At 41.5% G+C, this 16,623-nt stretch overlaps 1 protein-coding gene across 1 annotated transcript in view; it reads left to right on the forward strand.

Annotated features, from left to right (window-relative positions):
* The window catches only part of UBE2G1 (ubiquitin conjugating enzyme E2 G1), a 41,285-nt gene extending 26,265 nt beyond the window's left edge, over positions 1-15,020 (forward strand). Inside the window, exons 3-6 of the mRNA XM_074974693.1 lie at positions 5,402-5,499; positions 6,716-6,894; positions 11,267-11,390; positions 14,349-15,020. Of these exons, the coding sequence (XP_074830794.1) occupies positions 5,402-5,499; positions 6,716-6,894; positions 11,267-11,353 (364 nt within the window). The 3' untranslated portion in view covers positions 11,354-11,390; positions 14,349-15,020. The remainder of the gene's footprint in view (positions 1-5,401; positions 5,500-6,715; positions 6,895-11,266; positions 11,391-14,348) is intronic.
* The last annotated feature ends 1,603 nt before the right edge of the window (positions 15,021-16,623 follow it).

Below are 16,623 nucleotides of genomic sequence, written 5' to 3' on the forward strand. Positions count from 1 at the left end.
ATGTATTTCATACTGTGTTTAGTGTCTTTCCAAAGTCTGCTAAAGAAGACTTAGTATGTTTGAGATAGGCATTTCCCTGCATGGCAACCCTGTACCTGGTTTAGCCTGCCAGTTGAACCAGTGTCATGGGGTATGATGGCTACTGCTGCCTACTGGCAGCTACTTGGGGTGTAAAAGAGGTAGTACCTCAGTCAGGACAGTCACATTTTTCACTCATCTTCTTTTTGCACCAAGCTCTGACATAAGAATGGTCATAATGGGTCAGTATCCCATCTTCTGACAGTAGCTACTGTCATATGCCTCAGGAAAATGAACAGAACAAGGCAGTTATTGAGAGATCCATCCACTGAGCCACAACCGTAGTGTGGGGTTGCATGCCTGACCATCTTAGTCAATAGCCATTGATGGACCTGTCCTCCATGTATTTATCCAATTCTTAGACCTTCACAACATCCGCTGGCGAAGAGTTCTATAGGTTGACTGCATGTTGTGGTAAGTACACACAATGGTTATTAGCCAAGATGGTCAGGGATGCACACCCCATGTTTTGGACATCCCTTAAACCTCTGACCTCCAGAATCTGAGACTGGATGACAGGAGATGGATTGCTCAATAAATTGCCCTCTTCTGTTCATTCCCTCTGAAGCATCTGGCGCTAGTCACTTTCAGAAGATGTGATAGTGGGCTAAATGGGCCATTGGTCTGACCCAGTGTGGCCATTATTATGTGAGAGCTGGCTGCAAAGTGAGGATCAGTTTAAAAAGAAACTCGGAGTGCAACTGTCCTGATTTTCAGAAGTACTGCTTCTCCTTCTATACCCATATAATCAAAATCTGATAGTGGCCTCTCAAACCATTTTCCCCCATATCTAATGGGGTGAAACCAGCTGCATGCTGGCATCAGTCCTCTTGAGTCTCCTTCATAGCCATTCTGAATTATGTAAATGCCCTTTTGAAGGTTGTCCGTTGCATAAGTAGGCCCTACCAAAATCACAGCCATGGAATAATGTGTCCTAGTTAATGAAATTTGGCCTCCCCCTGTGGTCTTTGTGTGCTTTTACCCTACTGGGGGGTGGGAGACCAGTGTTTCTCAAACTGGGGGTCCTGATCCAAAAGGAAGTTGCAGGAAGATTACAAGCCTATTTTATAGGGGTCATGGTATTGCCACCCTTACTTCTACACTTCCTTCAGAGCTGGGCAGCCAAAGAGTGGTGGCTGTTGGCTGGGCACCCAGCTCTGAAGGCAGCACCCCACCAGCAGCAGTGCAGAGGTAAGGGTGGCAATACCAGACAAGGCCACCTTACTTCTGTGTTGCTGTCTTCAGAGCTGGGCAGCCAGAGTAGCAGCTGCTGAGGGCCCAGCTCTGCAGGCAGAAGTAAGGGTAGTAATGCCATATCATGCCATCCTTATTTCTGTGCTGCTGCTGGCGGTCGGTCTGTCTTCAGAGCTGCGTTCCCAACCAGCAGCCACTGCTCTCCAGCGGCCAGGCTGTAAAGGCAGCGGCACAGAAATGAGTAGCAGTATTGTAACCCCTCTTACAGTGCCCTCGTGAACCCCCATCTCCTTTGTGGGTCAGGACCCCTGCAATTACAACACTGGGAAATTCCAGATTTAAATAGCTGAAATGATGAAATTTACAATTTTTGAAATCCCATGACCACGAGATTGACCAAAATGGAAACATAAGGCAAAGAACTGATAGAAAACTCTTCAGTCTCAAAAAGCTTACAACAAAAGTCCTTGAGGAACTAGTATGTTGAAGTCCTTTTTGTGGATCATTGTGCTCTACTTAGTCATAGTGTAAGTGATCTACAGCTTATTCTGGACAGGTTTTCAGAGGCAGCTAAACAAAGCTTATGCTCAAATTGGTTAGTCTCTAAGGTGCCACAAGTACTCCTTCTTTTTGCGAATACAGACTACAACGGCTGCTACTCTGAAACCTAAACAATTTGGATTCACCATCAACCGGGGGCAAAAAATGAAATCCTTTTCTAACCAGTCCCATCGACCACTGCACAAACATCCTCCTCAGTGGTATAAAAAAAAATGTCAAACGCTTCACATATTGTGGTAGTACCATCTCAAGTGATAGTTCCCTGGTTCAAGAAATACCAAACAGAAAATAAAGGCAAGCCAGGCTTTTAGAATCATTCATCATAGGATACTCTATCAGCAGATCATCACTGTTGTCAAAACTGATATTCAGTGTAGCATCCCTTTATACAGGTGAGAAATGCTGTCTTTGCTCTCTTCTGAAGGTCTGCTGGCAAGACCAAGTATCAAACTTTTCATCCGGGGGGAGGGGAACGGAACAAACCACACTGAGACAATGGTTATCAGAAGCTCAGCTTTGATGGACAGGTCACATCAGAAGTGGGGGTGATGGACTTCTTGGGGGCATATAAGATGAGCTGAAACTCAAACACAGCAAGGGGTGGTCAGTGTAAATGCCTCTGCCAGCCTTAAGCAGCATCTCAACTCGTGTGGCATAAGTATTTCTCTTTGCAAACAGAGCCAGGGACAGACCTGAATGGGGGACAACTATTAAAGGTTGTAAACATTTTGAGTGACTGTTGTGGGGGGAGAGGGGGAATTTTTTTGGGGGGGGAAGGTGAGAAGGAAGGACCAAGCATCGTGCCTTGTCTCCCGTGGGAGCATGCCAGTAGGACATCTGTTTGCAATCTTGCTGCTTGCAAATCGAATTACACGGATGTGAGAGTGCACAAGATGCCATGATGTAATCTTCACAGTAGCAAACAGCCGTATGTAAATCATAGTTCAGGGTGGCACTTTGTAGCTGTTGATTTGCTTATAACTACAGTTAGGGCAGCAGTCTGGGAGCTGTAACTTGTTAGGGTCTCACCTTTTTGTTTTCTTTCCTCCTTCTCCTGTGGGAGAAGGAGAACCACCTTCTGCTAGATATTCCCTAGGCCAGGGGGTTCTCAAACTTTTTTGCTGGGGTCCCTTTTGAAAATGTTTCAGGCAGTTGACACCTCCAATATCAGGCCACCCTTACTTCTGTGTTGCTGCTGGCAGTGGCACTGCCTTTAAAGCTGGGCACCTAGCCAGCAGCTGCTGATCTGATTGCCCAGCTCTAAAGGCAGCACAGAAGTAATGGTGGCAATACTGTAATCCTCCTCCTCCTCCCCCCCCCCCCCACACACTGGCCTTGTGACCCCCTTTTGAGTCAGGATCCACAGTTTGAGAAATGCTGCCTTATGCTCACGCAGATTCAAACAAAGTAGTATCCTGCTTTCCCTGAGATGCTTCCTGTCCCCATCCCAGCCTAGCAGTGGAGCCGCCAGGACTAATCCCTTGCCTATAGTACTGATTTGCCTGCTGCAAGGGACTGCTGAGCATCTGCAGCAGGGAGAGGATAGTAGCTGCTTCAGTGAGGGAGGCATTGCCCCTACTTGACTGATTCAAGCAACTCTCTAAATTTCAGGGCTCAGAATGATGAGTTTACAATAAGATTCTGTCACTTTGCAACTTAGCACCCAGGTTGGACGCCACTGGCTTAATTTCACTGCTGCACTCGATTCAATTTCCTGATCTCAGGAAATGTCCTATTCTGACTCAACTTGGCTGACTTCAGATGGGAACTGAACAGCTTGTTTAAGGTCTAAGTGAGTCTGTCTGGATCAAACTAAATGAACACTGGGTGCTTGACTCATTCTTCTGCTATAATCATTAGACTGCAACTTAAGTTGTGTATGAGCAAAGTAATTATCTTTCTAGCTTGCTCCTGTAAGCATCTGGATTCAGCAGCCAGAGTCCTGTCTTGTCAGTGCTGTTCACTATGCCCAGTATAAAATGGGAAACACCTATTATGAGTCACAACATTTAACAGGGCAATAAGTATAAACTGCAAAGGTGTAGTTTATAAAGGTACGTCAGCTTGTATATGGCAATAGACCTTTCTAATTGAAAGGATTAAAGGCTTATTGTTGGCTTAGTGTATGACTCAAAATACTGCATTCTCCTTTCGGGACTTCTGTTCTAGATATAACTTTTAAACCATCAATATTGCCCAGCTGGGTGCATCAGTGTTGCAAAAAATTTACTGAGGGTATTGAGCTTTAAAAGGCTCTACAATTTATAGTACCCAAGCCCCTAATTCAATTTTCTTTTCCTCTCAGGATTTGGGATTTCTTGATGTCTCTGCACTAGTTTTATATTAGTGTGCCATCAAGTATTTAGCCATCTCTTCCTGAACACCACTCTGCTGCTTCAGTCTTTCCTCTTATATTGAGGCAGTAACTTGCCTATCATGAGCGTCCAACATCCAATCAGTGTCTCCTCTTCAAATTATAGTGTCGTCTTCATTAGAAGTCCAAGCCTTTTTAAGCTGTAGCTGACAGCGATGGTAACTGCAAAGGGGCTTGTCATAGTATTCTACTCATAGCACTAGAGTCTCAACAACCTCTCTCCCAACTTCCAATGCCAGGCCTTCTCTACATGTACTCCATGAAGTAGTAGGAATAAGGGCGGTGTGTGGTAAGAGGGGAAATAAACTTTTTAACATGACATGTTTGCTTGTTTCTTGCTTTTCCATCTATATAGGGATTCACACTTACCAAGACTGTATCTTCCTTGGCTTCAAACCGCCATACTTAAACCACCAGATCAGTTAAGTTTGAGTCTAGGTGCATTTGTACCTAATCTGTGCTAAAATGGGACCTCTCTCCTGTTTAACTCCAACCCAGTTAGATTGGTCAAAATACAATTATCTCTGTTAATGCTAGAAAATAACTTGGCTGGGCTGGTAATGAGCCCCTTGATATCAGAGTGCAGAAATCCAATATTGGAAGTATTGGTCAAGAATGATGGTACTAAGGGTCCTGAGAACACTGTTTAGACTATGGATTTGGCAAGTGTTCCTGAGATTCCTTGACTTAGTAGGTCTCCTAAATCTAGTACTGCACCCGTAAACCTAGCTATAGAGCAGGCCTGTCAACTGATGAGGTGACCCACATGTGGAACACGAACAGGTGTCTGGGTTGTGTGCTTGCTTTTCTTCTGGGAGTTGAACTGGGGGTATTGATGGGATCCCGGGTCATGAGAAGGCAGTGGGAGCCTGGCGGGTGACTTATAAGCAGTGACTCTAAATGTTTGCTTACTCACTTAGCTAGCTGAGAGCTCTGTGGAATTTTGAGTTAAAATGACACTTTGTCCTCTGGAAAAATAAAATACTCCTAAACATTGTAGTCTGAGTATTTGGAGGGGATGGAAAGTAGTTTGTAAAAAGTTCTTATCCATCCATTGTGTAAGCTAATGCTATTACCATGAGTGCCAGTGTTACAAAATGTTTAAGCCTAATATAGGTTAAAGTGTCATCTGACTCAATTTTCTAGTGTTGGCCTTGCAAAGAACTACTTACTGATAATTCTTTAATTCCCCAGTGAAGGTGGCGTCTTCAAGGCTCATCTCACTTTTCCAAAAGACTATCCTCTCAGGCCGCCGAAAATGAAGTTCATCACAGAAATCTGGCATCCAAATGGTAAGAATTGCTACCGTTCTAGTTTTCTCTACTTGTAAATGAAATTGAAGGTGTGGCTAAAAAAAATTAGCCAGAGTGGACGTGTTCTGTTATAAGAAACCTGTAACAACCCCACTGTTTAGCTAACTGCCAGATCTTGTGTTATACTATTTTTCCTCTCCATACTTGACACTTCAGGGGTCTAGAGGTCTGCTCTCCAAGCATCTGCATCAGCCTTCCCAAGGTTTAGGCAGCATGTATTAATGGGCTGTGTCTAGCCCAGAGAAACAGGTGGGGCCTTCTCCTTAATGTAAGTCTTTGGTCTGGGGAAAGAAAAAAAAACTGGGTCTTTGGGTTAACTTTACATCACTGGCTTGGCAGATACAAGCTGGAAGGTGAAAAGAAGTGACTTTTCCCTTCTGTCTTCTGAAGACAAAGTTTCTATAGTCACACCTATATTGGGTGAAGAACTTTACTGAATTCCATAAATCTGTAGTAAAGCTTAGCAGCAAACCAGCACAAAGTGCTTCCGTGAGAGGGGGAAGAGACAGAGGCCTAATAGTGACATCAAGTCAAATCCCAACTTTCACATACATTGACTGACATCCACAGGGAAGACACAGCTTTATACCCACTCCTTAAGGTATAGATCATCTGCCCTGTCAGGAGGGTTTGCTGGCTGTACGTTGAAGACTCTCTGAACTCAGATTTATGCCTTCACAAGTGGGGGGGGGGGGGAATAGCCACTAAACTGAAAATGGAGGTATCAAAATGGTCCACAGGGCCACTTAGTTTTCCATGTGTTCCTGGATGGATCAGATCAGTGATTAGTCTACAGTTCTACTGTAACCTTTCTGGTATGAAAAAGGTGAAGATCTGATTCTGTAGAAATATGAAAGGGCTACAATTAAACTGAACACTTAAACTGTCAAAGTACTTGGCATACCCATATGAAGGCAGATATTGCTTTAAATAAATTAAAGTAGACTAGGGCAAGCCTACTGTCTTGCCAAATTTCAGTTTTTGCAGCTTCTTTGTAAAGTCCTCGAACAGTGATATAAACTTGACAGTGTCTTGAAAGAAAGTGTCTTCCCTGAAACTTCCCACAGCTAACTGTTTTGAAAGTACTTGGATAGAACACTTGTTTGGATGGAGAATAGCATCCCCATATAATACCTTGAAGCCAGCAATTTAATCAACACTAAAATATACCTCATGTGACTGCTTGACTTTGTAGTTGACAAGAACGGTGATGTCTGCATTTCAATTCTTCATGAGCCTGGAGAAGACAAATATGGCTATGAAAAACCTGAGGAACGCTGGCTTCCCATCCACACAGTGGAAACTATAATGATTAGTGTCATTTCTATGCTGGCAGATCCCAATGGTGACTCTCCCGCTAATGTTGATGCAGCGGTAAGACTCCTGGTTTGTAAATACAGTGGTGCTATGTGTAGCAGAAAGCTTATTTATTGTAAATGCAAAAACCCGAAGGGCATATTTTATGACTTGATAAGCATGGTATTAGATGACTGGTAAGCAAAGACTGTACTCTTGCCCAGTAAAAATGTACGTGTAATGAAGCTTAATAGCTAGTCTTAAAGGCTAGCGTCTGAAATTCAGCCCCAGAATTGCTTTGTGGATTACTTTTTCTTGGTAAACAAGTATTTGTTGCTAACTACAGACAAAATCCTCTTGCTTTATAGGCTGAACAAGGCAGACACTGAAACAGACTTGTCAGATAGCAACTTAGACAGGATACAGAAACAGGCAGGGTAGAGACTTTCTGCAGTAAATTTTGAGGCTTGGTTGCTCAAATGTAATCGAAAAACTTCAGCTGTCTCCATAGCAATGGAACTTGATGTAAGTGGCTATGACTATGACTAGATACAACTTGTCAACCGGTGATCTGAAGATGTAAAATACAACTCTTGTAGCTCACAACTCCTGTGTCTTTCAGTCTATGCTGGAAACCCTTTCTGATGGTTCATATGCTACTTAGCATGTAGTGCAGAAAAGGTTTGTTTAGGGAGTCTTTTGCGTCTTCTATGAGACTAACCATAGAAACTGATGCAGGGATCTCAGCAGGAAAAGTTAGTGATAAAAATGTATCTGTTCTTCCTCTTGCCCCTAAAACGTCAGCCTATGTCAGTGTCATGAGTATAGAGTTAAACAGTGTATACATGGGAGTTAATGCCTTCTTTTACAGACTTTAAATAGTGGAGGAATTGCCACTTAAAGTTGGGAGAGGTGGAGGGGGAGAAATCTAAATTAAGATGAGAAGGTCTTTAATAATGCAGGAGGCTGTAGGGATGCGTGTCTAGTGTCACTCTGCTGAAGTGGGAGCTCAGCTTTCCCAAGTCTGGGAAAGCTAGTGGTACAGTATGAGGGTCAGTCTTGATTAGTAGACTTTTGTCCTCAAATCAGTGGTGGAAACAGTCTTTTCCCAATACAAAATAGCTACCAAGAAAGCAGTTCTTGGTTATTTTTCTGTACACATCCAACCACTCATGCTGTGCATGTTACCATTGGAGACTTGAGTATCAAGGAGACACGGATCTTTCATACAGCAAACTTGAATCCTGTGGAGGAGCAAACTGGGCTTTAAATGCCCAATAGTGTGTAGTACATTTTAGTTCTCTAATGACTATTTAACACTAATCTGTAGCTGACTTTTTTTTCTGGTTTCTACATACTTATTTTTACACACTACATCTGGTGATCTTTCACCAAAAGTTCCAGTAACTAGCTTCTTTGAAAAGTGTGCTACTGCTTTCCCAGTAGGTATTTTGTGAAAGGGACACTCCTTTTGCGAATCTATAAAAGCACATGCTAGACTAAATCTCCGAACTTTTGAAAGTTATTCCAAAGGTAGGGAGAAAATTGCTGGCAAGAAGTTGGAAGGCTTCAGGTTTCATCCTGCGGTATGCTTCATAATAATTTCCACACAAGTAGTGTGGGTTTGTCAGGTCTCAACTCTTTGAGCTGGGTTTGTAAACGTGCTGTCTCTAGAAAATACCCTCCTGGAGTCTAGTCCTTAAATATAGGCATTTTGTATGGCCTAGTGTAATAGGACGAAATGCTATTGCTATGAAATACCCTTAATTCCCATCCCCACACAAACATGCGAAACTTCAGTGCATAGTCAAAATACTCATTGATGTGAAACTTCTCCCCTCCCCCCAAGATAGTGGGATTTTATTGTGCTGTCCAGGAAGCCCAGCATTTCTCACTGGATCTTGTCTCACTTTCTTTGCTTTTACCCCTTGGCCAGTGTGCCCCAGAGAAGGGAGCTTATAGATTGCTTAAACAGCTCATCTCCATAGGTCTCTGCTACACTGGTGTCTTCTGTTTAACTTCTGCTTTTGGTTTGCCCAGCTTACTGGCTACAGGCAAGACTCAACATCTGGCTCCCTGATTTTCTGATCGTTAGATTACTGTATCTTCCTATTGGGGAATCTAGAGAACAGACGGCTACAGACAAGAGATGGCTGATGGCTGGCATGGTGGGAATGAAAAAGCAGTGTCTGAAATCCATGTTGCATTTGCTGCTTAATTTGCCACACACCTGGGGGAGGTGAGGAGGAGTCCAAAGGGTCCTGCCTGCTATGTTTGAGGCAGTTGATGCCTTTCAGAGCTCTTGTTTCAGGTCCTCTGACTTTGGAAGGCATTCCTGCTTCAGTTGATGCTCTAATGTTTGAGGTCTCTGCACCCATAAGGATTAGAAACCACTTTTTTTAAGCTAAGATTTTGGAGCACAACTCCTTAGATGGAATTCTGTGTCTAATTCTGCAGTTGAACGCACAGGAGGCCACACAGCAAATGCCTGCCTCCTTGGGAGTGTGCATTTGCTGTACAGTCTATTGCCTGTATCTCTTCATTCTGGGTCTTAATTTCACTTCCTCTGTCATATTTAACAGCTCTTACATTTTTGTTTGGCTTTCTTACCCCAAAAGAGAGGGAAACATGAAGCCCCTTCAAAGAGCCACTAGCTGATGGCTTGACCAGCTGGAGTGCAGTAACAGTAGTGAGACTGTGTAAATATGTTACACAGAAATACCTCAAACACTTGCTATTGGAAAGAATGGAGAGGTCTCCTGCATGCATGGCCTACATGGTGTCTGTACAGAGCAGTTATCAACACTGTACACATGCAGTATAAGCGAGGCTTGGAAATCTAAACTAACCCCTCTCCACAGACTCAAACTTATGAGGGAGTGGGCCATTCAATATCGATCACTCACTAATTAGTGTCCAATTATAAGTCAAGTTTCTCCTCTCTTCACGTTCTATGAAACATGGCTTGAACTAGCAACCCATGGTGCCTTGCTCCCCTGTATCTAACCCTTTTTTTTCCTGTTTTTTAAAAAGGGGTGTGTGTGTGTGTGTGTGTGTGTGTGGCTTTTCTTCATAAAAAGCACCTTTCAAATAGGCACAAAATCAAGCCAGTAACGATGCCACTGCAAACATATGTACAAATGCATCATGCTGTACAAATACCAGGCTCAAACTTCTTGCTTACCTAACTTCCTCTTTACCTTTTGTCTTGTCTTGGAAAGGGCTGCATAGGTGAGGAATAGAGTTGTCCTGGCACAAAGTCCAGGTCACCTTGCCACCTCAGGATGCTCAGATTTCTAATGGGATTTTGTATGTGCACTCTTGTCCATGTCTGGCTATTATGTATCTCTTAACTTCCTGCATCCTCTAAATGCCATAAGGAAATAGGCTTTTTCCTTTCCTTACTATACCCATTGAGTACCCCTTTAAGTGGCAGGATAATGGGCATAACTTCCATGTGGATATCGATAGTACCAGCTTCGGCTTGTAGTTTTTGCTAAGCACCATTGGACAACTGACTTGTTTCACAACTGCCCATGAGATTCTGAATAGCAAGTGTGGTGTTGACACCAGAACTGGAAGACTGAAGTTAAAAATAACTTGGAATTTTTGATAAATTGGAGAGGCTTCAGAGAAGAGCTATGAGAGGGAGTGAAGAATTGGGAAAACTTGTCTTAAAGCAGCTTAGTCTCTTTAGCTTCAAGAGAGATTAAGGGCCAACTTGATCATTCTGTAAGTACTTACATGGAAAACAGAAACTTGAGAAGCCCTATATCAATCTAACAAATGTGTAATGAGTTAATGGCAGAAAGTTGAAGCAAGACCAACTTGCTCTTTCATAATAATAATAAAAAAGCAAATTTCCAACAGTGAGGGTAACTATAAGGGTTGTAGTGGATTCTCCATCATGAGCAATTAAATTAAGATTATATTTTTCTAAAAGATATAGCTATGCTCTAGTTGAAACAAGAATGAATTCAGGGAAATCCTATAGCCTATGTTAAGCAGGAGATCGGATGAGGAGGAGATGATGGTCTTTCTGGCCTTACCTATGAATCTGCTGTTGGTTTGCAGATGCTTTGGAACAGACCAAACAACTCAATATAGTCTCTTGAAATCTGGCTCCTGTTTGGAAGAAACTAGGTGGAGAGAAGGGTTTGCAACCACAAGGGCTAAAAACGTCTACTGATGAAAGCTCAGACTGTAAAATGGCCTAGGTGTCCATAGTTTTAGGGACAAGCTTTCCAGGAGCCTAGGGTGATCTTTGTTTTTCTCCAAGCCTTGAATGCCATGACTACTTCCAGGAACAGGTTTGCTAGCTTTAAACACCTTTTAAGAAAATCTCTTGGACTCAGAACACCTAGGTACTGAAAACTTAAATATGGAACTTTTTGCTAGAATAAGCTTATCGCAGCACTAAACTCAAAGTTGTCCAACTACTTCTTTACAGAAAGAATGGAGAGAAGACAGAAATGGAGAATTCAAAAGGAAAGTTGCCCGCTGTGTAAGAAAAAGCCAAGAGACTGCTTTTGAGTGACACTTATTTAGCAGCTAGTAGCTTCACTTTTTTCAGGGTAAGTAGTAATTTCTTCAAAGAAAGACCCTTCACCTCCATTAGTAGGAGGCTTGAAGGACAAACTAACAGTACAACACAGTCTGGATTCAGGCATATATACCTTCCCCTCATCTTTCCAAAAAACTTTGCTCTTTCTCCCAATTACACTCCATTTCAGTGGCAATATCTCCGCAGCCTCATGTCGGTAGACCAGCACTGCCAAAGACTACAAGGCTATGGAGACACTGAAAGTAACTTTTTTTTCCTTCATGCATTACTGTCTACCAACCCAGACAAAGAATTTAGTAAACTTGCATTATTTTATTAGCATGTCTTCAATACACTGCCCAAAGCCTGAGATTAGATTTGTTTTGGCAGTATTTTATACCAGTTCACTTATCTCATTAGTGGCAACAAATACACTTGTAATATATTTAGCATCAAAAGTGGACATCCACTATAGCTTCCTGCCCAAGCAGGCTTCCGAACAAGCTTTAAAATTCAGATGTCCGTTGCCAGCCCAAAACTGCAAATGTTGATGTACATGTGGTGTCAATCTGTGCACAGATGCTGATAGCAAGGCCACTTGCAGGCTCCATCAATTTTTAGGGTCTTAGGATCAGTCAGTGGTTGGGAAGACATGTCAGCCTTTTTTAAGCTTTCTCTTGAGTTAAAGATCTTGTAATACTTTTAGGATGGATGGGGAGATATAGAGAATTTTTTCCCCCTAGTCAATCTCAACATATGGCACCAAGAAAGTGTCTTCCATTGCCCCATAGTAGTAATACAAGATGCTTAATTTTAGTAGCTCCTCAAGGAAAATTAAATCCACTTGACAACTCCTCATGGTAGTCGGCAGTAATTCTGCTTGGGAGCTGAACTTTATAACACGCTTGAATTTCTCTCCAAGCTTTAACTCCGGGCTTAATACCACTTGTCAAATATTTATTGCCAACAACCACAGGCTGAAGACTGAAAAAGGTGTCCCCCCCCCCCCCCCCGACAACTTTTGATTTTTGACTTAAGAGTTCTTCAGTGTAACTTGAAACCAAGAATTGTAATGCTTTTAGAGAGGTCTCACAACAACTTTTACTCCTACAGTAACTTCTCTGCAGAACAGAGGCTAGACTACTGAGTACCAAATGAGTTTTTTTTTTTTTAAAGACCTTTTCCTTCTGTAACTCTTATGCCCTGAGATCAGAAACCTCAGGATGGAGAGGTAGTTAGACCATTGCCCTTAAGCAACCTACTTCTGATAGCAAGGGGGATGCTGAACTGGAAGCTTCCATTTAAAATGTAAACTGTGGCAGGCTGCAAGACCTAATGCTATAAAAGGACAAATTGTGTTACAACCTATATAACCATCTTGCTAGTCCACATGACTAATTGTCAAAGTACTATACTCTTACTACTTTGTAACTAGTCTCTAGGTCAGTAAGGTGACTAAAACTTTCCTGTTTAGTGTTCTTCACTGCTGTTGAATTGTATCTTCACCTGAAAAGGGTTTTAAGCCTTTTAACTTGAATTGCAGCATGCCCAGGAGTAACTTCTGCATTCAGCTAGGTCAGTTGATTTCCAGAGTGAGATGTCACTTACTTAGTCTTTTGTGTTTAAATGGCTGATTTGGCACAAATATTCCTTCCAATCTGTAAGCCACATCTTATCCACCACAATAAACCTGTATTTCTTGCATTCAGTACCCTGAACAAAGTTGCATGGAAAAATAGGGCTGCTGAATGCCCTCACTATGGGAAGGAATTGTCTTAACTGACCTTTCAAGGAAGCTTTCACAACTTGGAACAACTTGTGCTAGTTGTATTTTTGTTTCTTGACGTACTGCTTTTAACATTAGCAGATCTTCTCTAAAGGTTTCATGTACTCTAGCTTCACAATTACTCAAGTCAGTCCCACTTGATACTGGTGCTGTCCATAGCAAACCATCAGACAGGATTGACTTAAATTTTCAAGTGTGTGCTTAAGAGCAAGTGGACTGTTCTTTCTAGTAAAATTTAAAGGAGATACATGGGAAACACATCAATAACTTAGACGGATATTTCTCCCTCAGGAGATAAGGGGAACAGACCTAGAGCATGGGAATTCTCTAACTGGAGTGGGTATAGCAAATAAAGCAGTGTGCTGCTTCCAAGGTACCAGCATGTTGTCATATTGAACAAGTGCAATAGTGTAACTTGGCATGAATGATGTCCAAGAGTAGAAGGAAATAGTAAGCTGGCCATCTTGCTTATGGAAGGCAAGTTCTTTAACATTGAGTTATAGCACTGTGATGACTAAGAGCCTGGCTCCAATGACAGACCTAAAATAAGCACACTCACTTTTATAACAGTGATGCTTTATGCTGCAGCTCATGCTCTGTTCTGTAAAATACTACTATACTAGACTTCAGTCATTCAATAGCTAAAATGTTTGCTTGCTATACAAAATACTCAACTATAGCCTAGTCCTGGATGCATATGAGAAACCTACATATATAATATATGCAAATGCTTAAGACAGTTTTATTAAAATCTAACTGACAGAGGTTTTGGGCTCAAATTTACCACCAGTGTTACAGCATTGCACTGGTTAGACTCCTCTCCTTGAGATGACTGCATAGTTAATGCTAAACACCAAGCAAAAGACATACACATTCAAAGAAAAGGAGTACTTGTAGCACCTTAGAGACTAACCAATTTATTTGAGCATGAGCTTTCGTGAGCTACAGCTCACTTCATCGGACGAAAGCTCATGCTCAAATAAATTGGTTAGTCTCTAAGGTGCCACAAGTACTCCTTTTTCTTTTTGCGAATACAGACTAACATGGCTGTTACTCTGATACACATTCAAGTAAATTAGTTTTGAGCACAGACAGCCATAAATAACTTTCTATTGGGCTACAAACACTGTTTCCCATCTTTGATGAAATGCAAGATCTTTAGTTGCTCAATGTGGTAATACAGCTTTATCTTCTGTATTGTAGGTCTCCAGTTGAGAAACATGGCACTGTTTTTTCCTGCACTCTACCCACCTATTGCTGGACTTCTGTTGTAACATGTTGGCAAACACTGGCTGGAACTGGGCTGCAATAAAACATGCCAGTTATCAATGCTGACAAGAGCCTAACAAGTGCCAACATAAAAAGATGATTACGCATTTTGAAATCTAATGAACTGCTTTAACCTTCAGGAAGAATTGTAAAGATGTGTACATAGCACAACATGATCCGGATAATATATATACTGTTCATGTACATCCACAAATACACATTGTACCAAATAATGCTGTCTTGTAGTTAGGATAAGAATCGTGTACATTCTAAAAGATTTTAGTAAATTCTTTCCCTATTCATTGTTTTTTCTTATCAGTTTTTTTTAAAACAAAACCTCTTGAAGCATGTCAAACTAAAACCGATTAGGATTAAAGCTTTTTCCATTTTATTTTTCTTTGAACAATTGAGGCTTAATTAAAATTTTTCACTTATTAAAGTTTAGTATCTATTTGGAAAAAACACTCCCTCCTTACCCTGTATCTCTTCAAAGGTTCAGATTTTTCCTAATCAAACACTGAAAGGATCTATAAGCAACTATCTGACTCTGACTTTTGACAACAAAAAGGTCTTTTTTTTTTTTGCTCTCTTCTTCCCTCTTCCCCCCCCCCCCCTTTTTTTTTTTTTGACTCCGTTGCACACAGTTCTTGGATTGGGTGTAGCAATAAAACTTCTGGCTATGGAGCACCCTTGAGCCTGCTATTTTTTCAAAGGGCTGAGAGCTTTGGTTTGAAAGTGATCAGTTGACTAAGCTCAAGATAGGATAAGCTGCTTTCTCTGGTTTTTTGCCTCTTGCCTTTGTTTTTAAGTTTTGGATTTAAAAGGTATGCACATTTGTAAGCTTTCAAATTAGTAAATTCTGGGTTTGGTATTGGAAATACCATTTCCCTTCTTATCCCTATTCTCTCTCCTGTGGTCCTTCATATTTTTGCCTTCTATTCTTCTACTGCAGATTTTCCTCACCTAATGTACAAAGAGAATTGCGATGTATATTTTCATGTAATTTGATTTTTGGAATTCTGTCACCTTCTGTAGTGAGTTCTTCCAAAATATAATTTTTTCCAATAATCCTGTGTCAAGTTGGATTTTTTTTTTTTTTTAGTATTTGAGAAGTGTAGTTAGAGAAGCTTCAAACAGGTCATGGCCTGAGTAGGTGCGTTACTTCCATTGTAATGAGATCAAGTGTTTTTTTTTTTCTTTAAAGACCATATTGGGTGCTGTCTATATTAAACTAAATGTTTGTAGTAGAACCCAAAAGCCATCACAGAGCCCAGTGGGCATGGCATCTGCTCTGAAGATTCAATACTAGCATGGAGAATCTCAAAGCAGCAAAAAACAGGTTCTGCTTCAAGGTTCAGAGCACTCAGTGCATCCTCCAGTAAGGAGAGACTTGTTACTATCAAATTATTAAAACCACAGAGAGGAAACTAATGTTAGAGATTCAGTAAAGGAGGAAATGTAACATGGCACTAGAACATCAAAGCCAGTTCCTCTCTAATCCCTTACAGAAGGACAGTAAGTAGAAGGTGTGTGATGGGTGGAGGGAGACGTGCACAGGAGGCTCTATACTGTGAGGTATACGCTGCAAGACATAGAATATGTTCCCTAGATACAGTTGGCTGAGGTCTGGTGCCAAAGTGGTGTTAGTTCAGAGCCTTTGAGTTGGAAATTCTTCCCTTTCTGATCTAGTAAAGTCCAAGTCAAACTATAGAACCCTGTGACCCTCTTCAGAGGTGACAGGTCTTTTCATATGCTCTGTTACATGTGATCTAAGGTGCAACAAAGCATGCTTTATAAACTGAAGTAAAAAATGCAATCTCTCCTTTTATACAGCCAATTGTAGGCCTCCGATAAGCAGTAATATATACTACCACACAATGTTATGTAAATCTCTCTACTAAGATAAACCTTTAGTATTTAAGACTTGACAGCGGCATACAAGTGTGGGCACACTCTTGCCACCAGAAGTCTTTCTAGTACAATAGCTGTGATGTGTTAATTGATAAGCCACACTTTCAGTTTGACTAGTAGTCATCCTGCAACAAATCCTTGAATAATCATTGGACTGAACAGTTGGCTGGACTTAATTCTAGATTGTAGCTTCACAAAAGTGAGCACCAAAAAAAGCATATGGCAGGCTTCTGGAGAGGAGATGGAGGTCGGGGGGTAGTTACTGCACTAATTAGTAGTGCTACAGCAGCCACACACT

This window comes from Natator depressus, chromosome 17, assembly GCF_965152275.1.
Source record: "Natator depressus isolate rNatDep1 chromosome 17, rNatDep2.hap1, whole genome shotgun sequence".
In the NCBI taxonomy this organism is placed as follows: domain Eukaryota; kingdom Metazoa; phylum Chordata; order Testudines; family Cheloniidae; genus Natator; species Natator depressus.